Source organism: Leptonychotes weddellii, chromosome 11 (genome assembly GCF_054177405.1).
Source record: "Leptonychotes weddellii isolate Sample4059 chromosome 11, ASM5417740v2, whole genome shotgun sequence".
NCBI lineage: Eukaryota > Metazoa > Chordata > Mammalia > Carnivora > Phocidae > Leptonychotes > Leptonychotes weddellii.
In genome coordinates this window covers 46667837-46693830 of record NC_138379.1, presented here as the reverse complement: position 1 = coordinate 46693830, position 25994 = coordinate 46667837, and the positions used below count along the sequence as shown (strand labels likewise).

Sequence of the window (25994 nt, the reverse complement as noted above, 5' to 3'; positions counted from 1 at the left end):
ATTGTTGTGAGGGCAAGGGGGAGAGAGAGGAGGATTGGGACCTTTCATGACCACTCCTCTGTCTCCATTCCCATGGCAAGGAACTAACATCTTTCTCACTGGGGTAGTCTGGCCTGGCCCTACTTCCTTCTGGCCGGGCCAATATTGGAGTGGGACAGCCCCCAGGACTGGGAAGCTGCCACTGCATCTTGCTACCCCATATGCCTGGGTCTCCTTTGCCTCCTTCCCTACTGCCCCAGAGGGCACTGCCTTGCTCCCCGCATTCTCTTCTCCCCTCTCCTCCTTTCCACCACAGTGCCAGGGCCAAGGCTCTGAACTCAGCTTCCCTTGATCTTTACAGAGGCAGCTTCCACCCCAGTCTCTAGGTGTGGACACATCAGGACAGGAATGAATCAAACAGAGCAGGTAAGGTGGGGTAGGGGACCTTCTCCATTCCTCTCTCTCCCCACATTGAGCAGCTAGGATTTTAGGATTCTGAGTCTGAGATTCTAGGCATTGGGGATTCAAGGATTCCAGGGTTTTGTGTGCTGGTGATTCCCAGCTTCTAAATTTCCAAAATTCTGGGTTCCAAGAGCCTGCAAAGCCTCGAATTGGGCTGGATAACCCCTGAGTTGAGGCTGAGTCCTGTGCCACACCTTGGCTGGCTGGTGCCAGACAGACAAGGCCTGGAGCTTCTCAGAGCTGCTTCTGGGGGTCAGTGGTACAGCCGGCCTCCAGGCTCTGTGTGCTCTCTGCACCCCCACCCCCAGCATGAGCACCCAGCTGTCGCCTTTCAAGAAATCTGAGAACCAGACCCTGGAAGGGACTAGGTGGTAGCAGAAGAGAGAGCCACCCCGGTGGGGAACGGGGAGGGAACAGGTAGAAGCCAGGCATCCTCTTCATTTGCTGGTGGTGGGGCTGTCATCCTGGATGCCAGGATGGGGTTGAGGGGAGGCCCAGGGAGAGCTGATGGCTGGCTGGGTCACCGAGCAAGGTCTGGGTCACGCTGATGGGTGAGCCAGGTCCTCCCAGGGCCAACATGGAACGTGGCTCAGCAGGCCCAGGTCCAGTCTTGGAGGATCAGAGCCAGGCTCAAGGGCCGTGACAACCTGGTGGACAGAGACCTGAGCCTGGGAGCCCTAAGGGAGGCACTGCCCCTCCTCAGGGGGCAGGGAGGCTGGGCCTTGGCTCAGGGCCTTTGAATATTTTGCAATGCTGCCACACTCACCCGCTCCTTCCGGTGCCCCTCTGAGCCTATGGGCACAGCAGCTGCCCTCAAAGGGCCTTGGGCATGAGAGTGGGAGCCACCTTGTGGGAAGGTGGCCTGTTCCCTCCCCTGAGAGAAGTGTTTTCCTCCTTGGAGACTTCCTGGCTGGGTGTGTTCCTTCCTGAGTTGTGCTTCCAATCTCCTTCCTGCTCCGCACCCTCTGGGCAGGCACCGTGCATGTGCCCGTGGGTGCTATTGGGCCCAGATGCATCCTTGGAGGACCTGTGATTTCACCTTTGTGCAGGTGTGATCAGCATTCAGCATCCCAGTGGATTGGGGTAGGAGGTGCTGGGCGTTGCGCTCCTTGATATGTGAGCTAGGTGAGGCTTTATCCGTTTGAGCAGGGACCTTTATCTAGGCAGGCCACTGTGAGTCTGCAGCTGAAATGGCAGAGTTTGTTCCCAGAGCCAACCCTAGCCTGGTGGGGGAAAAGGGCCCTTCAGAGAGCAGGGTTGGGGACGAGGCTTTACCAGATGACAACAGGCCAGCTTTGGGGTGGGGTCTGTCTTGCTTGCTGAAGGGGTGCCGGAGCCTCAGCTAAACGCCTACCTCTCCCCTCAGACTGGGGCTCTTCCTCCCCCTTCTGTCTCCTCAGCTTTGAAGATAGATGTACTAATCCTAGGCAGAGAGGCCAAAGATCCAGGGAGCATCTAGTTGTTCTAGTGGTTCTGTTCCAGTTTCTGTTTTGAGACATGAACCAGGACATTCATTTGCCTCTATTGCCAGTGACCTGAAAACACACATTTCTTGGTGCTGGGCCTGCCTAGCCCAAGTCGGGGCGGGGGTTGCTGCCGTATCTCTGAGGTCACCTGAGGGGACTGGTCCCTCCCACTTCTTCCAAGGAACAGGCTAGTGGAAGGGGGTCCAGTCTGGGCATCCTGGGTCCTGGTGCTGACTTGTCCTGTGGCCCTGGTTAGTTTGGTTTCTTGCACCTCTCTGGGTGCCCAGTGCCTAAGGAGCAGGTAGTTGGTGGGTGTGGAGCTCTGGGGGAAGGCAGGCCTGGGGTCTGGCAGGCAGGAGACTAGAGCTGTAATTGGGTGGGCACTAGGGGAATGGGAGGTGCATGATCTAGGAAGCCAGAGGCCAGGTTCTAGCCACATTCCGGCCACTGATTGCACTGTGACCTTGGACAAGTCATCACTTGCCTGGGCACTAAATTTCCATGTATAAAATTGGGAGATGTTCATTCACTCAGCAGATATTCACTGTCTGCCAACCTCAGGCTGGATGCAGGGGAGTCAGACCCTGGTCCTGCTTTCAAGGAGCACCCAGCCAAGTCTGTGAGGAGAGTCACAGATAGTGACATCCCAATGTGATCAGGGCTGTGGCCATGCAAGTCACAGACTGCTTCCTGGAGCAGGTGACCCTTGAAGTTGACACTTGAACTTCAAGTGCACTTGAAGCTCTACCTTGAAGAGCAAGGGAGAGAATGATGTTCTAGGCAGAGTGAACGGTCTAAGCAAAGACCTGGGGGTCAAGTGTCAGGCAGTGGGAGTGGAGGGAATGAGTTGGGAGAGGAGTGACAGGAGCCAGAGGGTGGAGGCCCTTTGAACCCCACGGGGTAATAGAGAGTCATGGAAGGGGTAGGTAGGGCAGAGGGGGCAGGGCTAGTCTCAGAGACTCCTGGAAGTCTGGGCGGGCTCTGACCTGCTCCAGGTGGGCAGCAAGGCGGGCGGGGTGGGGGTGGGGGTTCTGAGAGTCAGCACTTCCTCTGTGTGGGTGAGGGCTCCCTGAGTGGGCTTTATCAGGCCAGCACAGCAGGAGGTGGCTGCGGCAGCTTCAGGTGCAGAGAAGGGGCAAGCCCAACCACAGAGGGGGCCAAGGAACCTCGGAGTTGAATCTTTGACTCCTAGAACTCCAGTCTGAACCTTGACAGCTTGTTGGACACCTTGTCCAACCATTCCTCTCCCTACCCGCATCGCAGGCCCCTGTCCCAAGCTCCTGACTGAGGTGAGCCAGGCCTTTGTGGATGTCCATTCATCCATTCCTCCAGGGGCCAGCCGCTTCTGGCTACTGGGCATAGGGCTGTGAATGAGACAGTGCCCCTGTCCTCCGGTTGAGGAGACTGACAATGAACAAATAAATGGGTAATGCAGTCGTGTAACCCAACGGTGGTATGTGGCATCCGAGTATGTAGCCCAACAGTGATAAGCTGAAAAACGACACAGGGTCAGGGACTCACGGGGGGCACATTTTTAGGTAGAGTGTTCAGGGAAGGAAGGCCTTGCCTCTGAGAAAGTGCTGGAAAAAGTGTGGGAGTGAGTCATCAGATGGGTGGAAGAATATTCCAGGCAGAGGAGCTCCAGTGCCCAGCTCTGAGGTTAGAGCACACAGAGTGGGTTGGAGTAACAGCAAGGAGACAGAGACAGTGGGGGTAGACCATGCAGCCTGGCAGGCCATGTGCTGGCTTTGGCGTTTAGTCTGAGGGAGGTGGGAAGTCTCTGGAGAGTGAGAACTGGTCGGATTTGGGCTGTGTTTTGAAGGCATGCATTCATTCCTCACAAGTCTGCATGGTGGAACTGTCGTAATCCCCATCGTGCAGATGGCGAACTGGAGACTCAGAGATTATGTAAATTCCCAAGTCTCCCAGCAGCCGGGCACCCCTGGGTGCCCGCCCACCCACTCACCTGCCGCCCTGTGATGCATCCCAGAAGCACCCTGCTGCCTTCATGGCTTCCAGCTGTCTGAACAGTAAGGGCAGGTGTCTTAGCATTAGCCTTCAAGGCCCTTCTCGGCCTGCACTCATGCTCCCTCTCTCTTGCCCACCCCCGTGTCCTCCCTGCTCTCTGCCTTCCTCTGCACTGTCCCCTCTGAGGAGATGGAGTAGAAGGAGGGGCCCGGGCAGCCCTTGGGTCAGATGCTGGCTCCTGTGTTATTTTAGGCAAGTTACTTAACCTCTCTGAGGCTTAGTTTCTTTCTCATCTGTAAGGTGGGCTAAAACCACTCACTTTCTAGACTGTCGTGAGGATGGTATAAAACAATCCACACGCTGTGTTTAGCACAGCACCTGGTAGATGGTCAGCACTTCATAGTCACCACCTTTTGTTGTTTTAGGCAGGGATGGCCTGGTCGGATAGTGGGTTAGAATGTTCTCCGTGAGTTGGGGAGGAGAGACCGAGTCAGGGAGGCTTCTTGTCTTCTGTCTGGCTCTATAGCTGGGGAGGCTGAGATCACACATCACACTGGAGGCCAGAGCCTGTGAGGCTGGTACCCGGTCTCTCTCTCTCCTTTCCAGTGCCTGCCCTGCCAGTCTGGTCACCTCTACCCCATCCAGACAGGCAGCTTACTCCTTTCAGGTGCCAGCATCAAGGGGTCTGCTTATCTTTGGGCTTCTCCATTCCAGGGGCCACCTAGGGAGAGGGAGGTTCGGGTCTCTGTTCTCCTGGGCTGCTAGTTGTCAGGTGCAGGGGAGCCAAGTCTCTCCTCCTGGGTGGGTAGGCACATCAGGTTCTGGGGCAGCTCAGAGAGCATGGAGTCAAGCAGCCTTCCGTCCCTCTCCCAGGCCAGGGCCAGGGCTAGCCCTCAACCCCTCTGAGAGTCCCAGCATCTGACTCTGGTTCTGCCCACTCCTGCTGCCTGGGAACCTATTGTCAGCCCTGGGCGCTCCCACCCACCATGTGGTCAGCCCTGTTTCTTCCTGTTTCTGCCTCATTTATAGTGTTAAGAGCCACCCCCCTGCCCCATCCCCACCCTGCCCCGCTGTATGGGGCAGTGGACACAGAGGAGGACCTTCCTGGAGTAACCCTGTAGCACCCCTGGCCTTACCCTACCTGGGGAGCCCCCAGCTGAGGAGAGGACTATCTGTGCCTGAGGTCAGGGAACAGACCAGAGCCCCGTGTGCTCCTGCTGGGAGTGTCCCAGGTCTCCTCAGGTGCTGTGCCTGAGCAGTGAAGGGTTGGGGCACAGGGAAGTTGGGTGTGGGTCAGGGCTATGTGGTTAGGGTTAGGTGAGGGGCTCTGCCTTGGGGGCAGTTACGGGGTAGGCTGAAGGGTGTGCTGGCTAAAGGTGGGGCAAGGGCGGGAAGCAGGGAGGAGGCCCCGGAGAACCAGGCCTGCCTGGGAGGCTGGAGTGGATGGGCGCAGTGGGGATGGAGAGGGAGGTGTGTGTCAAAATAAGGTAATGAGGAGGCTCAGGGGAAATGGGAGGGAATGGCCCAGAGTGATCCTGAGTGATCTGTTTGAAGGTGGGAGTACATGGTTGGCCAAGGGGGATTCGAATGTCACAGACTTTGACAAGGCCTAAATCCCAAATCATTTAAGTTTCAGTTTCATTAATTTGCAAGTGAGGTACTCCAGATAGTCACACTTGATTTCATACCTTCCTTCCTAGCTGACCCACTCCAGGGTGGGGCTTGGGCATGAGGGGGCCCCCGGTGGGGTTTGGGGAAACGTGGGTGACGGTCAGGGCTAGGATGGAGTCAGATGCTGTCTAGAGGACAAACCACGGGATTCTGAAGTCTCATGTTTACTAATGGACCTCAGTCCATTTCCCATTTGAAAGTCCCTGGGCTGCACTCTGCTGCTGGCCTTCCCGTCCTTATCTGCTAGGCTGTGTTTTAGACCTTGGGGAGGATAAGACCATGCTGGGAGGGAGGGAGTGAGCTTTGGGTCTCAGTTTCTCATTCTCCAGTCCAGATGGCCCAGGAAATCAGCTTCGTTTATCACTGTCCTCTTAGTCGTCTACTCGTGTTACATTTAAAATCATAAGGGTATTTTTTTAATAATGGTTTTGAGGAACGTACTGGGACAAACTCAATTCTAATAGACTTAAGAGACTTTTATCATTTTGTCTTCTAATTATAAAAGTGATACACAACTATAAAAACTTTAAACAGTACAGACATGAAAGTTGTAGAAAGTGATAGTCTTTCAGGATTGGGGTGGGAGTTAGGGCTAGGCCTGAGATTGAGCTCAGGGATGTTTACTGTCCTCTAGTCTTTAATGCACCATGGGCATGAATAAAACTGGTTTTATATTTTTTTAGGGTAATGTTCAACTGGCTACCCCAAGGGGGTTGTTAAAATCGCCTACCTCTCACCAGGTCCACTGTGTGCGATGTGCATGTTGTGCACTGTCCAAGGGTATCTGGCTAGGAGGGGGTGAGGTGAGAGATGGGAGAGGGGGTCCTGAAACCTAGCCTGTCCTCTTTGCTGAGCTGCAGGTCCTGCTGTGGGCCTCCTGAAGGAAGAGGCATTTTTTTCTAATTTGCTCAAAGGCCCCACCTAGGTCAGAGGTAGCCTTGCCCTCCCTGGAGAGTGCATGGTGGGGTGGGGAATGTGCAGTGCCTGGGACCACCCAGACGGAGGTCCAGGGGGCAGTGGGGTATCCAGTCTGGAACCCTGCAGGGGGACGTGGCTGGAGGCAGGGTGTGATAGTCATTGGGGGCTGGGGTAATGTAGAGCCCCAGAGTGCTGCGGGGTCTAGACTAGAGCCTGGCTACAAGGCCAGCACCAAAGGCCCCTCTGGTCAGGACAGGCCAAGGCCTTGGGGCTAAGGAATAGGAAGTGTCTGTCTTCGCAGCAGAGGAGTGAGCAGATGACGAGTGAGTGTGGTCTCTAGTACATACATGGTGACGTGCCATAGTCATCTGGGTGACAGCTCTGCTTTATGGAGGGGGAAACTGAGGCTCAAAATGTGACAAGACTTTCCCAGCACTTCAGGCAAGAACTGATGGAGCCAGGACTGGGACCCGGACTTGCCTTGCATCCTGGGGGGAAAGGGCCCTGACCTAGAGTCCGAGGGACTCACCAGTGGCCCCCATCTCCCCACCAGGGGACTGAGGCAGCTCTTCATACACCCAGCTGCTGGGGCCCCAACTTAGTCCTCATTGTCCTGAGGGCTGCTGCTCAGAGGACCCCAGAGGACGGGTCACACCATGGATGGGTTGGGGCAGAAATCTGGTGCCAGGGCAAGTGATGGGGCAGAGATTCGGAGCTGCAGCAAGGCAAGAGACTCCGGTATAATTCTTTAGGTCCAGTATGCATGCCCGTCTCCCCCCCCACACTCCAATCCCTGAGAGAAACAAAGTAGGTTCCTTGGCCCAGGGATCAGTCAGCTGCCTGCCTGAGGGCTGCACCTGCTGCCTTTGCCTATAGCTGGGCTGGAGGGAAATAGCTGCTGCAGCGGGTGGGGGCCACTTCTGCACCTTCTGGGCCGGGAACCCAGCCCCGCCTAGTTCCTCATATCTAAGGGAAGTGTCTCCAAGGCCCCTTGCCTGCTTCGCGGAGTCCTGAGAACACCCAGGAGGGTGGTGGATCAAATGCGGCCCTGCCCATAGGTATCACCTGGTGATTGGGTTGGGGGGTAGTGGGCATCGTGGGGCTCTGGGGGCAGTTGGACATAGTCAGGGAGTGTGGGGGCTGAAGGGGGTGTATGTGGTGGAGGGGCAGATCTGCTGTGTGGCTGCCGAGTGGTGTGAGAGATGGGTGTCCCTAGAGGCTGTATGAGGTGTTTGTGATGCTGGTAGGTTGTGGTTGATAGACCTGGCCTGGCTAAAGCTGCATGTATATTGTTCTTGGTTCCTGTGTGGGATGCTCTGAGGGGTGTCCTGAGGTCTGGATGCTAGGGTCCCTGCCTAGCCTGTTTGGGGCAGTGGGGGGTGGGAGGGGAGGGCGTGCAGGGGAGGAGGGGTTGAGTGGTGGAGCAGCTCAGGCCTCAGTGTGGAGCCTGGGCCTGCCTTCCTCTCCCTCCAGTCCCCCCATCACTGGGCCTTCCCTTGAACCCAGAGTGCAGCTCTGTGCAGAGGGGGCCTGAGGATGCAGTCCTGGGCGGGGGGGGGGGGGGAGGGGGCGGGGCGGGCAGGGTCTTGGCTGAGGGGACCTCAGAGCTGAATGTGGAAGGAGTTGGGACCTTCAAGGCTGCCCTGACTCAGGCCTGACTCACTCATGCAAATCAGAATACAAAGGAGGCTCACACCCATATGGGAGTCCCCAGACCTGTCAGGGTGTCCCTACTGTCCTCTCACATCCCTCATCCCTGCCCCACTGAAATAACCCTGTCTCTGGATCTGCTGGGTCCTTTCCTATCCCTGAGCCTTGCACGCTCAGTTCCCTTTGGCCAGAAGCGCAACCTCCTATTTCTTCAAAGCCCAGCTCAGGAGTGCCCTCTGGAAGCCTCTCTTACTTGCCCTGACAGGGGCAACCACATCCTCTGAAGGCCCTGTTGACTCCAGGAAGTGACCTGAGCACATTTCCACCTCACCCAGCTTCCCTGAAATGGGGCAAGAATCTCGGGCCTTGAGTTTATGATGAGGACAAGTGAGATAAAGGTGGGAATCTGGCAAGGGCTGGGCATGCAGCAGGCACTTAGGAAACAGAGGAAGTGGGAGTGTGTCTGCCCTTGGCTAAGGCTCTGGGCTGCCTTCCTGCTGGACTGGTGGGTATGGCGCAAAGGAGATTATGGGCTAGGACAGAGAAAGGGCAATGAGGTTTAAACTGTGGTGGGGGTTGAAATGGTAGTCAGAGGACAGAAGGTGAAAGCTTTGCTGCCAGCAAGAAGGACTCAGGTCAGACCTGAAGAAGGACCAGCTGGCAAGGATTAGTGATTCCGGATGACTCTTACCTCTGGACTGAGTGCCCCCGGGCCATCCAGGCCCTGGACTCCACTGTGGAGGGCAGGGGGGATAAGAAGGGCTGCAGACTCTCAGGATACCCCAGGCCAGGTAGGGGTTAGGTGGGGTGGATCCCCACGAATGGAACAGCTAGAGACAGATCAAGAGCAGTGCTCTACTACAGGGCTCAGCTTCTGAGGTTTAGGAGCCCAAGGCAGGCGGTGAGGGAGGACTTGCTGGAGAAGGCAACCTGGAATCAGTACCTGAAGGTGGGGGGGATGTGGCTCATTTACTCATTGTCAGCAGACATTTTCAGGGGCCCCATATGCTAAGCTGGTGCCTGGTGCAAAAAGCAACATGGAGGGAGTCCTGGGCCATTCGGGCCTGGCTGGGGCTTGGGTTACATCAAGTCACTTCCTCTCTGTGGGTGTTGTTTCTTCATTTGTAAATGTCAGTGCTGGAGCAGGTCGAATGACAAGGGGCCGGACTTGTGGCTTTGAGCTGGGGGGGGTATCTTAGTTGGCACAGCAGAGGGGAGCTGGAGGGAGACAGGAGAAGCTGGGGCAGGTGGGGTGGTGGGGTGTTGGGGCTTGAGCTGGGCCCTTGAGGTAGGGGAGGGGGGGAACCTCCCAGCTGTGGCCATGCTGTCACAACAGGATGACACTCCCCTCTGCTGGGTCCCTGCTTCCCTGGGGGTGGAGACTCAGTGACGTGTCACCGCAGCTGGAGGTCTTCCACCTCCAAACCGGGGCCAGGATTAGTGTATAGTGAGTGTGCCACTTGCCTTGGGCACAAAGTGTAAGGGTCGGGGGTGGGCAAAAGGCTTGGTAGTCAAGATAATATTTTTAAGCCGTATTTTTAAAAAATCAAAATTAATGAGAAAAATCCGAGACAAAATACCAGAATTTTAAATAAAGAGGATCAGTACTGCCAGTTCCTTCTTTGTCTCAGGCTTCAGTATGGCTCAGCAAGGCAGTGCTACAAACTTGTTTTTTTCAGGGGCGCCTGGGTGGCTCAGTCGGTTAAGCGTCTGCCTTCGGCTCAGTCATGATCCCAGGGTCCTGGGATCGAGCCCCGCATCGGGCTCCCTGCTCCGCGGGAAGCCTGCTTCTCCCTCTCCTACTCCCCCTGCTTGTGTTCCCTCTCTCTCTGTGTCTCTCTCTGTCAAATAAATAAATAAAATCTTTAAAAAAAAAAAAAAAAAAGATTATCAAACTTCTTTTTTTCAAGGAGCTGCCTCCTCCAGGAAGCCTTCCCTGACCCTCAGCCTGGTGAGGGCCCTGTGGGCTGTTTTCACTGGCTGCATGGTGTCTGACCCGCCGCTAGCCTGAGCTTCCTGGAGAGCCAGTCCAGGTCTGAGGTCGGGCTTATGCTTCTAGAGCCTTGAATGAGGCCATCCTAGAGGGGTGTCAGGGTGGATCCCTGAGTCTGACCTTGGGCTAAAGTCTTTAGTGCAGGAACAGGAACTTGAGGGAGGCCCAGGAGGGGGCTGACCCCTTCTTAGGGTTGGAAGTGGTTTCCTGTTTCCCAGCCCTGGTCATTCCAGTAGGGTTGTTGGGGCCATCGTTAGTCCACGCTGAGTCTTTAGAATGGGGCCTGAGCTGTAGCAGGTGCTCAGTTAGTATTCATGATCACTTTTGAGAGGCAGGAAGCAGAGTGGCTAAGAATCCAGAGTTAGGGGGCACCTGGGTGGCATAGTCTATTGAGTATCCAACTCTTGGTTTTGGCTCAGGTCGTGATCTCATGGTCATGAGATTGGGCCTGTGTCGGGCTCCGTGCCCAGCACTGAGTCTGCTTGAAATTCTCTCTTTCTCCCTCTGTCCCTCCCACTCGTGCTCTCTCTCTCTCAAATAAATAAATATTAAAAAAAAAAAGAATCCAGAGTTAAGACTATCCAGGAGAAATGGAAATGCAAGCCACAAGTGCAATTAAAAAAATTTTTAAATTAATTCTAATGTATTTCATCTAAATAGCCAAAATATTATACTTTTGTCATATAATACATAGAAACAATAGAGATATAAATCTTCAGAATCCAGTGTGTACTCTATACAGCACACTTCGTTATGTGGCCACATCTTCAGTGCTTATGGCCGTATGTGGCTACTGCTGGTTACCGTATTAGACAAAGTAGATCTAAGACTATATTCAAGCTGCCCCTTCCTAGCTGTGTGACTTTGGGCAAATTACTTAACTTCTCTGTGTCTCAGTTTCTTCATCTTGTACTATGAGCTGTGTACCTCATAGGGTTGCTGTGAGGATTCAGTAAGTTAATAAAAAATGCTTAGGTACCTGGTGTATAATAAGAACTATTTAGGATGTCTTATATTTAAAAAAAAATTGTCATTTGAGTAGTACTGCCGTTCTTTGCCAATTCTTTCTAAAGTATTAATTACCTAAAATTTATTTTTAAAATACTTTTAAGGGGCTCCTGGGTGGCTCAGTGGGTTAAGCGTCTGCCTTCAGCTCAGGTCATGATCCCAGGGTCCTGCGATCCAGTCTGCATGGGGATCCCTGCTCAGTGAGGAGTCTGCTTTTCCCTCTGCCTCAGCCCCTCCACCTGCTTGTGCCCTCTCTCTCCCAAATAAATAAAATCTTAAAAAAAAATGCTTGTGAAACATATACCTACTTTAGCCCCGTCCTAAGAAGTAGCTGTGGAGTCTACTTAAGATAAATACCTAGCTAGTAAATTCAAATGTTCACAAGTGCCCCCCTGAAGCCATCACTCAGAGCCTTGCAGTTTTCTGTTGACCCCATCCTGGTGGCAGGAAACATGCTGTGGCCCCCACGTGCTCATCGACCCCCCACCCTCCTCACACAGAGCCCAGGCCATCTGAGCTTGCTGGTGCTGCCCTTGGGGATGGCGCTCGGGGATGGCCCGTTCCTTCTCCTGCCTGGAAACACCCTCCTTTGGCCCCCACACATGTTTAGGAGCAGGGCCTCTGGGGTCTTGTACCCATGCCTCAGTTGCCTCCTCTGCGCTCACCCCACCCCATCCATGGCTTCCAGCCTCAGTGGAGAGTGTCCTGTTTCCCCGCGGCCTCCACCGCGTCCCCCACCGCTCATTGACATGGTCTGCCTTGTAGTGGGAACTGCATCTGCCCCCTGTTCAGTCCTCCCTGGGGGCGGGGCAGGCCCCACAGTTCCCACCGAAGCCTGCGTCTGCACAGCCCAGCCACCCGTCCTGGGGAGGCCAGAGCATGGGAAGTCCTGACTCCTCTTCGCCACCTGTGTGGCCATTAGCTCTGGGGGGGCATGTCCGCCTCTTCCCTCCCGCGGGAAGGCCTTCCCCTGGCCTAACCTCCACTGCCCCATGCGGCTTCCATTAGGCTCCCTGATCCCTTCCTTCTTCCCCTACCATCTTCCCCATCTCTTGCTTCCTTCCCTCTCTCCCCCCTTCCCCTTCTCCCTTCCCCTTCTTCCTTCCTCCCTCCTCCTCCTCCTGCTGGCATCCCCCTGCTCAAAGTGGCTCATAGACTTTCTCTTCCGCTCCTGTCCTTGCAGGTTCCACCTTGGACCAAGATGAGGAGCCATTCAGAGTAGCCGCTGCCTCTGGAATAGTCCCCGGTGTCCTGGGCAGCCCAGCGGGTGAGTCAGGAGGTGGGGGGCGGGGAGCTGGGTTGGGTGTGGTCGGCTGAGCCCCAGCTTTGAAGTGCAGGAGGCTTCTTGGAGGCCAGACCTGAGGTCCCAGTTTTCATTTTGAAAATAGGCAGAGAGACAGGGGAGAGGGTGAGGCTAAAGAGCCTCCCAGGAGGGCTTTGAAGGGGTGGGATAGGGCAGGGACCAGCGGCAGGGTGGGGGTTGTGGATCACATTCTCTTTTAAATTGTACTTCTTTTTTGGAAAGTGATAGAAAAGTTTAAGGTACAGAAAGGTATAGTGAAAGGTAACCCTCCCTCCTTGTCCTCACAGCCTCCTGTTCTTCTCCCCAAGGCAGGCGGTTTTTTGTATACCCATCTGGGGGTGGTCCGTGGATGTGTGTGTGCATGCATATATGTATATGTATATGCATACGGACATATATGTACATTTTTTATTTAACCTAGATGTTTATATAACAAAACACTGCTCTGGCATCTTATTATTCCACCTAACAACAAATCCTTAATATCACTTTATATGAATTTTAGAATTTGCCTAATGGTAATTTTGGGGGGGATTGTGCTTTGTGCTAGTTATAGCTTAACCCGGGAAGAACTGATGTCTTCATAATGTTGAAAGCTGGTTTACCCAAGAACATCCAATGTGTTTCTGTTTGTGTCTTCCTTTGGGCCCTCAGCAGCCTTTTTAAAGAACTCACATAGTTCAAAATGTAGGTAATTGATAAAGATGTAGAGTGAAAAGTCTCCCTCCCACTGGAGGTGGGTTTCCAGGGAAGCTGTTGGAGCCTGACCTTCAGGCTTCCTCCAAGGCCCGGAAAGGGGCCTGGGTACTGTGTGCATGTGGTTTGGGAAATTTTTACAAAAGTAAGATATTCTTTGTTTTTCCAATTGAATTTTTTTTTTTAAACTGAGGTATGATTGACATACAACATTGTATTTTCAGATGTACAACATAATGATTTGATATTTGTGTGTATTGTAAAATGATAAAGATATTCTGATATCTTTTATTTTTTTTACAAGAGGGAGGTGGGGAGGGACAGAGGGAGAGGGAGAGAGAGAATCTCAAGCAGGGCTCCACACCCAGTGCAGAAGGGCTCCATCTCACCACTCTAAGATCGTGACCTGAGCCGAAATTAAGAGTTGGATGCCTAACAGACTGAGGCACCCAGGCGCCCCTCTGATATCTTTTTCTTTTTTTTTTTTTTAAAGATTTTATTTATTTATTTGACAGAGGGAACACAAGCAGGGGGAGTGGGAGAGGGAGAAGCAGGCTACTGGCTGAGCAGGGAGCCTGATGTGGGGCTGGATCCCATGACCCTGGGACCATGACCCGAGCCAAAGGCAGACGCTTAACAACTGAGCTACCCAGGCGCCCCTGATATCTTTTTCTTAAAGAGGGAATTGAACATGTGTCAGCGTCAGACCCCTTGAAGTCTGGCTTTATGTCTGCTCCTTCCCATCCCCCCTCAGCCTTCCATTTTCCTCCTTAGAGGCAATGTCACCTTTCTCTGTCTGATGTAGCTTTTCAGAGATATTTTATGCATTACCATCACCACAGACTGGTCTATCCTCTCTGGTTTTGTTTTTTTCTACATAAAAGGCAGAATGTTCTATATACTGTTCTGCACCTTTCTTTAGCCATTTAACAACATTATCTGGGAGGTCATGCCACATCAACATGTAATGAGTTTCCTCATTTTTTTTTTTTTTTTAAGTAGGCTCCACGCCCAGCGTGGAGCCCACCACAAGGCTTGAACTCACGACCCTGAGATCAAGACCTGAGCTGAGACCAAGAGTCAGATGCTTAACCCACTGAGCCACCCAGGCGCCCCAAGTTTCCTCCTTTTTTTAAAGGCTGCTCAGTAGTCTACTGTATGACTGCACTATAATTTAGTTAACCGTTCCCTGTTTGATGGGTATTTTGGTTATTTCCAATCTTTTGTTATTGTACACATCGATGTTGCCAGTCACCTTGGAAGACTGCAGGATAAGTGCCTAGGGGTGGCTGGATCAAAGGGTAGAAGGACTTGGGCTTTTCATACTATTGTGACATTGTCCTCCCCAGAGGCACTCCCACTAGCCAGGCAGGGGAATGCCTCATCCCAGTCACCGTCACCGCTTAGTGTGAGGAGGTTAAGTTTGTTTTCTTTTTTTTTTTTTAAAGATTTTATTTATTTATTTGAGAGAGAGAGAATGAGAGACAGAGAGCACGAGAGGGAAGAGGGTCAGAGGGAGAAGCAGACCCCTTGCTGAGCAGAGAGCCCGATGTGGGACTCGATCCCGGGACTCCAGGATCATGACCTGAGCTGAAGGCAGTCGTTTAACCAACTGAGCCACCCAGGTGCCCTTAAGTTCGTTTTCATATGCTTAAGAACCATTTATATTTTCCTTTCTGTGAATTTCTCTCTGCATATTTTTTCCCCTTTTTCTGTTAGGTCATTGACCTGTTTCTTCTTTCTAGGTGCTTTTCAGTGTTTAGGAAAATCAGTTCTGTGTCTGGGATATGAGAGACAGATGTCCTCTGATTTGTCATTTATCTCTTGGCTTTGTTTCTGGTGCATTTTCATCATGCAGGAATGTTTGATTTTTATATAGTTGAATATATATTTTTAAAGATTTTATTTATTTATTTGACAGAGAGAGACACAGCGAGAGAGGGAACACAAGCAGGGGGAGGGGGAGAGGGAGAAGCAGGCTTCCTGCAGAGCAGGGAGCCCAATGTGGGGCTCAATCCCAGGACCCTGGGATCATGACCTGAGCAGAAGGCAGATGCCTAATGACTGAGCCACCCAGGCGCCCCTATAGTTGAATATTTTACTCTTTATCTTCCTGGGTTTGTATCATTTCCAAAAGGATTTTGCCTCTCTGAGATGATATTTTAAACCCTTTCATGGTTTTATTTTTTATAATGAAGTCTTTGATCCACCTATAATTTATACTGTTGTAAGGTGTGAGGTAGGGGGTCTAACTTTGTTTCTAGATTGTTCCACGGCTGTCCCAACAATTTAATAATACATCTTTTCTCCACTAGTTTGAGATGTTACTTTTATTGGACACTAAATTATGATATGTATTTGGATCTATTTTTGAACTTTCTGTTTTGTTTGATTCATCTGTTCAGGTGCTGGTAACATGTACTGTTTTAATTACAATGGCTTATATGTTTTAATATGTGATGAGGCTGGTTCTCTTTACCCTTCTTTTCCCCCATGCCCTGCTTCCAGAATTTTCCTGGCTCTTCCTGCTTGTTTACTTTTCCACATGAATTTTCAAATCTGCTTGTCTAGCTCCCTTTCCCCCTTCCACAAAATTGTGTGTGTATTTAATAGGATTGTGCATATTTATAAATTAACTTAGAATTACTGTCTTCCTGATGCCTTCACCCAGGAGCATACCATGTCTTTCCATTTGTCCAGGTCTCTTCTTTTTGCCTCTTCCTATAGATCTCGTACAATTCTTATTATGTTTCTTCTTGGTGTTTTAGGTTTTGTAATGCTATAGTAACTGAGGCTCTTCATCCTGGTTTCTACCTGGTTACTGCCTATAAATACTGATTCTGTTCTGTTAGTTTCGAATCCAGCTTCCTTGCTAAATTCTTTAATTTTTAATCCCATGATTAATAATAATCACCATCATGGAATGGATATCCTTGTTTCATTCCTGACTTAAATGAAAGTTTTTCCATTGTTTTCTAATGAAGCAAGGTGCTGATTTTTAGTTTAAGGAAGTATCAGTCTGTTTCTATTTTAGTAAGATTTTTGTTAAGTACACTGGATATTGTGTTTTATCATTTGCTTCTTTGGTATCTGTGGAGATGATCTGGTGACTTTGGTCTTTTGATTGGCTAATCACCTTCTCTCTGTGTCATCAGTCTCTTGACTCTTGCCAGGCCGGGAGCTCTGGAGTGCAGGGATGGGACCTGAGTCCCTGTCGCCCAGTGCCAGGCTCTCTCCAATGAACAAATGAGTGGATAGCCTTTCCGATACATTAACCCCCTTGGTGGTGGGAGGGGTGACTCATTCACAGGGCCGGGACCTCAGAGGCTGTGTGATGCTGGTTTCATTTAACTCCTAGAGCATTCTGCTTCCTCCAGGGGCATGGAGGTGGGGTGAAGCTCAAACCCCTACACAGGGCCTGCAAGGGGACCAGCAGGCCCACCCGTACTGGCTAAGCCCCTGGTCTTGGCCATCAGCTGGGAACTGGTGCCTCAGAAGGAACTGGGCCCTTGCCCGGGTCTTGCAGAGAGCAGTAGATGCAGCCATTGGCCAGCCTTGCAGCAGCGGCCCCGGCTGTGGATGGGGCTTAGGGGTGGTACCAACTCTGGAGTTACTGGAGGGCTTCCTAGAGCAGGTGTGAGCTGGACGCTAGGAGGCCACGGGGGTGGGGGTGGCAGGTTTCAGGCAGAGACAAAAGCCTATGTGTTCAGGGACCTGGCAGTATCTGGCCTTGCCTGGCACAGGGGAGAAGCTCAAGGACAGAGCTTGACCGCATGGCATGGGAGAGCCACAGACAGTTGCTAACTGTGGCCGGGCAGCTTTGCCTCTCACCTGTGCCCATCTGTCTATTCCAGGTCCCGACAGGGCCCTGCTGGCTGGCCTCTGCTAGCAGGAACCATGGCAGAGGCCGGGGATGCAGCGCTCTCTGTGGCCGAGTGGCTGCGAGCGCTGCACCTGGAGCAGTACGCCGGGCTCTTCGAGCAGCATGGACTGGTGTGGGCCACAGAGTGCCAGGGCCTCAGTGATGCCCGCCTGCAGGACATGGGCATGCTGCTGCCTGGTCACCGCCGCCGCATCTTGGCCGGCCTGCTGCGCGCTCACACGCCCCCGACCCCGGCACCCCGCCCCACCGCACGGCCTGTGCCCATGAAGCGTCACGTCTTCCGCTCGCTGCCCGCGCCTGCCCTGCCGCCTGCGGCGCTGCCGGAGCCGCTGCCCACCGCTGGAGAGGAGGCGGGGCTACCCACTGCCCCCCCCATCCCCCCCCGGAGGAGCTGCCTGCCGCCCGCCTGCTTCTCCGCCCCATCCGCAGCAGCCCCGGACCCTGTGCTGCCCCCGCTGCCCGCCAAGCGGCATTTGGCAGAGTTAAGTGTCCCGCCTGTGCCCCCCCGCACTGGGCCACCCCGCCTGCTGGTGAGGTGAGTGGATGCCATCCATGGTGGGAGGAACACGGGTAGAGGATCCTAGAAAGTGGAGGGGGCGTTTGTGGCCCCGGCAGTGGGGTAAGAAAGGCTCCCTCGGCCTGTGTAAAGCTCAGAGGTGGGAGGCACCGTCCAGGGGCACTTGAGCAGACTGGACCTAAACTGTTGGGTGAGGGTGGGTGAGGCTTGTGGATGGCACTGGTGGGATATTCTGTGAAGGCCAGGTGGGAAGCCAGGAAGGTTTCAAGCAGAATAATCCGATAAAAGCTGAATACTAAAAAGATGACTCTGGGGGCTGGTGAGGTTGGTGGAGGAGGAGGCTGGGTGACTAGTGACAGGGCCCAGGCTCCCAGGAGAGGCCCCTACTCGGGCTGTGCTAACAAGGCTGGAGAGAAGTAGGCAGACTGGGGTGAGAAGTTGGCCCTGGAATGGACGGGCCTTGGGGATGGCCAGGCATAAGCAGAGAGGGCACGGGGAGCTGCGCAGTGTCCATGTTTCCATCTTGGGTGGATAGTGGTGCCATCCCTGATCTGGGGGTCCAGGGACAGAAGTGTAGCCAGGGAGGAAATCTGGAGTTCCGTTTGGGGCCTGGTAGGTATGAGACGCTGGGAGATGGGAGTACGTTCCAAGTCAGTAGGTAGCGTGTGGAGGAAACAGTCTAGGAAACAGCCGTCCGGGGAGCGGGAACTGCCCAGGGCCTGGTACTTGTGCTCCTGTCGTCCCCTCCACACTGCCCCTGCTGCATGGCCCCAAGTCCTGGGGACACTTCTCAGGCCGCAACCTACTCACCGTCCCTCCTCCTCAGAATTGTTTCCCCCTCTCCTGGCTCCCCGTACTCCTGTTTCCTTGAGTTTCCTCCTACTTCTGTGGATGGTCCATTTTAACCTCCTTCACATATGTCCTCCCTTCTTGCCATTTGCTGGGGTGCCCAGCTGAGAGGGAGCATCCCCAGCTCGTGCTGGATATGTGTTCAGGGTGTAATGGAGATTATTGCAGTACTTGGACCAAGTCAGCCTAATATGGGAAGCCTTCTCGGAGGAGGAAAGGATGTGTAGAGAGAGGTCTCCTGGTCCCTACTCTTGAGCACTGTGCTGGGTGCTTCACTTACACGATCTTGTTTGATTCCTGCTCAAGTCTTTTGGGGGATTTGTGTCCTGTTTTCAAGTAGAGAAACTGAGGCTCAGAAAAGGGAGAGGAGCACAAACTGGATCCATGTCAAGTGCGTGCTCAGGGAGCCCCTGTGGGGAGGGTCTGGGAGGTTTTCCCCACCCAGAGAGGGGCATTAATAGTAAGGGGGCCTTGAAGGCCAAACCAGGACTGTGGTGTTTTGAGGTTTGATTCATGGAAGCATTAAAAGGGTTTTTGCCTTTCCTGGGTTCACACAAGGGGGATGGTACTAGGTACCCCTAGGAGCCTGGCTCACAGCATAGATTGGAGTTTCCTGGAGCCCTTGTGCCCTCTAGTGGCCATTCTTTTACATGCATGAGCCGTTTCTTTTTTTTAAATTTTATTTTATTTTTAAAGATTTTATTTATTTATTTGAGAGAGAGAGCATGCCTGAGAGAACATGAAGGGGGGGCATGAGCAGGAGGGGTATGAATGGGGGACGGGGTAAGAGCAGGGTGGGGGAGGGGCAGAGGGAAAGGGAGAAATAGGCTCCCCACCGAGCAGGGAGCCCAATGACGTGGGGCTTCATCCCAGGACCCCGGGATCATGACCTGAGCCGGAGGCAGAAGCTTAATGACTGAGCCACCCAGACGCCCCTGTCCATTTCTATTTCCTTTCATTCCATCATCATGGAGAGGGGCTGAGGGAGAGAGAGAGATCATATGTATGTGTGTCTGTGTGTCTATGTGTGTCTGTCTGTCCATCTGTCTCTAGGGATGGGAGTAGGTGAACAAGGACAGGAGGCAGGGCCTTGTCCATTAGAAGCTCACAAAGGCTGAGGACGCAAACCTCCCATTGAGGGAGTGGAGGCCTGGATTCCTGTTTTGGAGGCAGAATACCTGGGGCAGGCCCAGCTGGCTGTGTGACTCATGAGCAGTTGCCCCTCTGGGCCTGTTTCTCTATCAGGTGCCCTCGTTGGCCCTCCATGGCCCTCCTGGTACTAACATCTGCGTTCAGGAGACTTGTTGGGTAGAGCAAGGGTCCTGTCTATGCCCCAGAGAACCAGCCTCCACCTTCAGAGCCTCAGCCTAAACTTAGTCACTTAGCTGACCTGTGGGGAAGGCCAGGCTTCCATGCTCAGGAGTCTGGCCCGTTGTAGCTAGAGGACCCAAAATTCATTCCATGCTGAGAGAATTTGTAGACAATTATTCTTCACAATTTGGGGCTATTTTTTAGGGCAGAGTGTGATGGGAGGTGAGCTGCCAAGCCTGGCTTCCTTGTCCTGGCCAGGGTCTTTGATATTTGGAACAGTGACATCTGCAGGTGCAGGTGCAGGACATCTGCACCCTGACTTCTAGGGTATACTAAATCTTTAAAGCCCAGTGGCAGAAAAGCTCACTGCAGATGGAGCTTCATGTATGTGTAACAGCTGGAGGCTGGGTGGGGAGGAGAGCGGGATGGCTCTCCCTCACAGCCCCTTCCTCTGGGCCCCAGGCTCCATGGTGCACAGCAGAAGGCTATTCAGCCTGGCCTTCTCCTGTCCCCTTTGTAGGAGTCCCTTCTTCCTGATACGGCCTTTGGGTCCTTACTTGCACCCTTGAGTGATAGGTGTCTCACACTCTCAATCTCGGGACCTCTTATACCAGTTCATGGGGTGACCGAGTGAGCACTTCTGCCTGCCTCCAGCCCATCACCAGCCTCCCCAGTGGAATTCGGGATTATTTGCTGTGTGTGCATGTGTGTATTCTTGAGATAGTGACTCCATGGGCGGGCATGCCTGGCCAGTGTGTAGGTGTGCACTCATAGGTGTGCATGTTTGTGCAAGCCGCCAAGGTAGTAGTGGTTTCTGCACAGGTTTTCAGGGAGGCCGCATGTGGTCCTCATGTCCACGTGAGTGGAGATGTATGCGGTTTCAGTGGTTACTTGTTTGCGGTGGTGTGTGCGCGTGTGAGTTCATCAGGGCCCGTGTGCACACTTATATGTGCCTGTGCGTACTGGCACAGTGGGACCTCCAACAGCGTGAGTCCACTTGTGAGTGCCTGTGCTGTGGGTGGTGAATTGGCATGTGTATCATTTGTGCACTGCGGGGTGTGAGCCAGCGTGTGTCCGTGTGCTGCCAAGCCCACTAGTGTTGGCTCCATGAGGGCCAGGATTCTTGTGGGTTTTGTTTACTGCTGAATCTCCAATATCTGCAACCGGGCCGGGTGCCTCAAGCGCCCTCCGAAAGTATTCGTTGTGTGCGCGAATAGACGAAGACTGCCTGAGTTTCTGTAGTCCCCAGCGATGACATGCATGCTACCCATGCGGGCTCTGCACCCAGAGCATCCTCAGCACACACTGCACATTAGACAATAGGGTTAAAGGGCCCCGAGCTCACCATCCCACATCCCTTCCCACCAGGCAACCTGTATCAGCCCAGATGTCTTAGGAAGGCAGAGGCCTTCGAGGAGGCAGGCAGGAAATGAGCAGGAAATGAGCAGGGATAGGCTTGCCACCTCCCTGCCCCACCCGGGTCAGGCCTCTCAGAACCAAGCTCACATGCAGCCTGGCCAGGCCTGGAAGGAACCCCACTTCACCCCTCCAAGGGTCTACACTCCCACCATTATTTAAGCCTGTGATAGGGAACTTGTTGATGAGTCCAGAGATGCGGAGAAACTTGCCCAAAGTCACACAGCCCAGCAGAGTGGAAGCCAGTGTTCAGACCCTGCCGCCTAGCCTGGGGCCCAGTCTACTCAGCTTCAAGCATCATAGATGTGAACCCTCTGAGCCTGCTTCCCTAAGTGGCAGAGGGGTCTTTTCTGATCCAGGGTTCCAGGGTCACTCCACAGAGCCCCTCTCAGATTGCTCTGGGTCTCAGTTTCCTCCTCTGATACCCTACCCAGACGCCTGGAGATACCTCCAAAGAGGGAGTGTTTGCCCAGAGCAGGCAGCTGCCAGCAAGGCCTCGCACCTGTGCCCCGACTGCCCTGCAGCCCAGCCAATCCCTGGTCTTCCTGAAGGCTGGTCACTTGTTGCTGGGGCAGAACTTGTTCCCTTCGAAGGACCTCTTTCCCAGTCTCTCTGGGCTTCCTTGTGGGGGTGGAGAGGGGCCAGCCAAGGCCAGGGCTTCCTGAGGATCTACTCTGTAAGGCCCTGCTAGACAGCACTGGGGTGGCTTGTCCCATTCCAACTTGGGGTTGAGGAGGCAGGCTGGGGGCGGGGAGGAAGCGTCTGCCCCAGGGGATTCTGGGTGACTTTTCTCTTTCTCAGTGTTTTCAGGAAGTGTGTGTATTGGCCAGGGCGGCAGGGGGTGGGGGAGGAGGAGAGCAGGAAGCCAAGGGGAGCCAGAGCTGGATGTGTACACACACACACACACACACACTCACACGCACTCACACTCACTCACTCCTGGACAGATCCAGTTTTAAACAGAAACATACACTCAGACAAGAGATCACAGCCACGCAGAGCGGTACCTGGACCCCGACACGGCCTCAGACACACCCAGGGAACAGGGGCCTGGCTGTCCGCCAGACCAGCCCTGCTCAGACAGGCTGCCTGGTCAGGCACACAGCACTGTTGGGCGGAGCTGTGGGAGTCCTCCGGCCCAGGACCTGGTGGACGTCTGAGGGTGAGCGAGGGGCAGCTTTGGGCTGGGCTGTCAGCAGAGGGCGAGGAGGGAGGCTCCTTCCGAGGGTCTGTCTGGCCCCTCTGGGCAGGGTTTTCTGTGGTCCTCCCTCCGCCTCTCCTTTTCTTGCTCTCGGAATTTTCTCTTTTCTTTCACTTTCTCCACATCTTGTTTTTCTCTTGCCCTTTCCTTTTCTCCCCTTCTCTTTTCCTTTCCTCTGCCCTGGGCCTTTCAGGCCTCCATCTTCCCATAAGCCTGTCTCCTGGGCCCACTGGGAGCCCATGGTGCCTGGGAAACTGCCTCTGTGGCCTCTGTGGGTGTCTCCCCTTCAGGGAGCTGGTGCTGATCTCAGTTCTGGCTTCTCTCGGTGTCCAGATGAGGGTGTTGTGGCTCTGGGCAGCTCCTACCTGAACCCGTTTGCCCTCCCACCGAGTCCAGGGTAATAGGGAGACCTACTGAGGGCTGGCAGTTAGTTGGTGTGGTTCCTCCCCCACTTCCCCAGGGCAGTAGAGGGATGGGTGCTTATGATGTTGGGTGGCTGGGCTGGCCATCTCTCCCCCAAGTTGCTGTGGACCCCTCATGAACTCAACAACCCTGTGCTTGGGTCTCTAGGGACATAGAGATGCCTCTCACTAGGTCCTGTCTGTGCATCCAGCCCTGCCCTGTGCCCTTGGCTCATCTTTCCACAGGGCTCAGCAGACACCTACCTGCACCTTCTCCTCCTTCCAGGACAGCTGGGCACTCAGGATGCGGGGGATGAGGTCCATACGGTCATGGGCTCCCTCAGGGATGAACTTCCTTGCTCCATAACCCTCAGGGACCAGCACAGCCCAGACCCGGGAAGCATGAAGAGTTGCCATGGGCGAGCTGGATCTCTGCCTCCTCCTGCCCGTGACAGCACAGCTTGCCTGGGGGAAAGCTCAGTGTAGGCCTGGTGGTAGACATGCCATGGAGGGCCCAACAGGCTGTGTGAGCTTAGAGGAAGGAGCAGTTGAGTGGACTTTCCTGAATGCATGTCCTGAGCACAGTGGAGCTGATGATTTAGATCATTGTGGGGATTAAATGAAAAAGCCTCCCAGAAGAATGCTTAACACATAGTGGGGACTTAGTAAGTGGTAGCTGTTGTTCAGGGAGAAGTGCTAAGAGCTGAATGAGCCTCGGTTGTGAGGGTGGATGCCAGGTTAATTGGGCATGCTCTATGGAGGGATGAGGGGGTTGTGGCCCGTCTCCAGTGATCAGGATGCGAGTGGGGTGCTGGTCATTCAGTCACCAACACGCGCTCTCCGAAGCCCCCTCTATGTTGGGTGATGTCATGGCATGGAGAGAGATAAGGCTGAGGGGCATGCTATGGGCTACATCTAAGCAACGGGAAGCCGGGAAGGGCTTTCCATGCTGTGACCTGGGCAGAACTAACAGAACAGAGGCAGGGGAGTGCTGGAGGGGTTGACCTTTGGGTCTCATGACGGAGAAGGAAGGGCAGAGGCAGCCTCGGAGGAAGCAAGAAGCACAGGACTAAGGCCTGAGCCCTGGGTAGCCAGGGCACAAATGAGGAAGTGGACAGCTGGGAAGGTTTGCCCCCGTGGGAAGGTGAGGTCAGGGTAGGAGACAGATGTGGCCAGATCATTGGGCCTCATCCCACCTCTCGGTCCTGCTGGTGAGAGCCCAGGCATTGAGATTCGGCTGGGTCCAAGGCCTGTGTGACACTTTAGGGGGAAAGTCATGAATCCGAGACACTGTGTGGGCCTGGGTCCTTTGTTCTCTGAGGTCAGTTCAGTGAAGCAAACATTGATAGACACAACTATACTGAGTGATCAGAAGTGTGGAGGCTGGAGGAGCCCCAAGGAGGCCCCAGCCCAGCCTGGAGCCTGAGAGGAGGCACAGAGTGGAGGGGGAGGATGTAGAATGTGGACAGGGAAAGGTGTTCCAGATGGAGGGAGCCACATATGCAAATGCCTGGAAGTACGCATTTATGGGGTACAGCTCAAGCAGGCATGGCTGGAATGTGAGTAGGGGATGAGTTCAAGGCCAGCCTGAGGTATTTAGACTGCCTTGCTCTGCTGGCCCATCTGTCCTTATGGTGAAGCCTGGTTCCTTTGGCCAGAGATTGATATAGACAGAAAGATAGGAAGGGAGAGCCAGGGGTCTCCCTGGGGGAAGAGGCCAGGAAGCAGGTTCTTGGCCCATCCTCTTTCATCGCAGCCAGGGTGGAGAAGTTGTGCTGATGACCCTGACCCGTGGGAATGGCTTTCCTTACTGAATTGCCAGTAAGCCTGGAAGCAGATCAGAGAGGAAACTGAGGCTCAGAAGTAAAGTGACCTGCTCTGTGAGGTCAAAAACTGACGTAGAGTCAAGCTGGGATTTGAGTGGGTTGAGCCAGCTCAGCCTGCCTCTAAAGCTCCGTCTCTTAGCGAGACTGACCACCCATCTCATTTTGCCCAGGTCAGGCCCTGTTTATACGTTTTATACACTAATAATGCCTCTTTAAACTGTCAGAAATGTTCTGGTTTATATGATTTTTTTTTAATATGGTTAATTATATGGTCACCCTATTCTTACCCATGTCCCCTCACATGTCCCCCAGCCCTCACGTTGAAAGCCGCTGTGTGTATTTGCCCCAGTTCAATTAAACAAACCTTCTCAGGCTGAGGTTCCAGGCTGAGGTGAATCAGCCTGTGCCCCTGTCCAGGAGTGGCCCGGTCTTGCTTTGGGCATAGTTGGGGGGAGCAGATATGTCCACATGTCACTTGGATAGAGGAGAAACAGGCTGAAGGAGCAGGGGAGCCAGGGGTGGTGGGCAGGTGGAGGCCCACTGAGCTGTGGTCTTAGGTACATGTGGGCTTTCCATGGGCTGAGATGGTAGGGAGAGGGTAGTGAGGAGGAAGCAAGCAATGTAAGCCAAGGTTTGGAGGGGGAGGCCACTGAGCAAGTGCTCATATTTGGGGCTGAGGGTTGGGGCCAGTCCTCTGGCCTAGTGGGTCAGTGGTCAGTGGGAAACGTCCCAACTGGGCCGCAGGTAGAGATTGGAACTGAGGCGGCTCTTAGGGCCTGCCGCCCTAAGGCCAGGACTCCAGCTCGGGCGGGGGCACTCTGTGGGCACTGTCCCTTCCTCTGGGGTTTTCCCACTATACTGTGCCCTCCGGATACCACTTCTCCTTTCCTGGCCTGGCCCTGACTCAGCATGGCCCTGTCCCCTGTGCTAGGCAGGCAGGGTCAGCCAGGAAGGTTCCTGGAAGAGGCGGCTAGAAAGAGGCCTGGAGGTCTATGGGGCGGGGGGTCCCCTTGCTTCCACTTGCTTAGCACATAGTCATTTGCCTGCAAAGACTGTGCTGGAAGAGGGGCCGTGTGCACCGTTCCTCTTTCCCTTCTTGCCGTGGTCACAATGGCCATCAGAGCTGTGATCGTGTTCCCTCTTGGATGGCAACTCCGGAACTGCCTGCAGCCTGAGCTGGGTGGCCAGTGTAAGGAGGCAGGCCTCAGAGAAGCTCTCAGAGCCTGGCTGTGGCCTCTTTCGACCCTGTGGTTGAGTTTACAGGCTGTGGTGCCGGGTGCAAATCCCAGCTGTGGGATCCAGGACGAATTACTTTGTGTGTCTCTGTGCCTCAGTTTCCTCATCTGTAAAGTGGGGATAATAGTCAGCCATACCTTATAGAGCCCTTGTGAGGAGTGAATGAATGAATCCATGTAAAGCACTTAGAAGACAACTGGGAATATATACACATACAGAATACTAATAAGAATTAATTAA

The 25994-nt window shown here is 53.8% G+C and overlaps 1 protein-coding gene across 10 annotated transcripts in view; it reads left to right on the top strand.

Annotated features, from left to right (window-relative positions):
- The window catches only part of ARAP1 (ArfGAP with RhoGAP domain, ankyrin repeat and PH domain 1), a 62853-nt gene that overhangs the window by 4732 nt on the left and 32127 nt on the right, over nt 1–25994 (top strand). For 7 of the 10 annotated variants that reach the window (XR_014138726.1, XR_004074710.2, XR_004074709.2 and 4 more), the window contains exons 2-3: nt 12299–12382; nt 16969–17532. Coding sequence is in view for 4 of the 10 variants with exons in the window: in XM_006730435.3 (XP_006730498.1) it covers nt 17012–17532 (521 nt within the window). In the remaining 6 variants the exon portion in view is untranslated. Of the gene's footprint in view, nt 1–340; nt 406–7504; nt 7523–12298; nt 12383–16968; nt 17533–21939; nt 22253–25994 lie in introns of those variants that run through there. The other 3 variants (XM_031024948.2, XM_031024949.2, XM_031024953.2) reach the window with 3 other exon arrangements.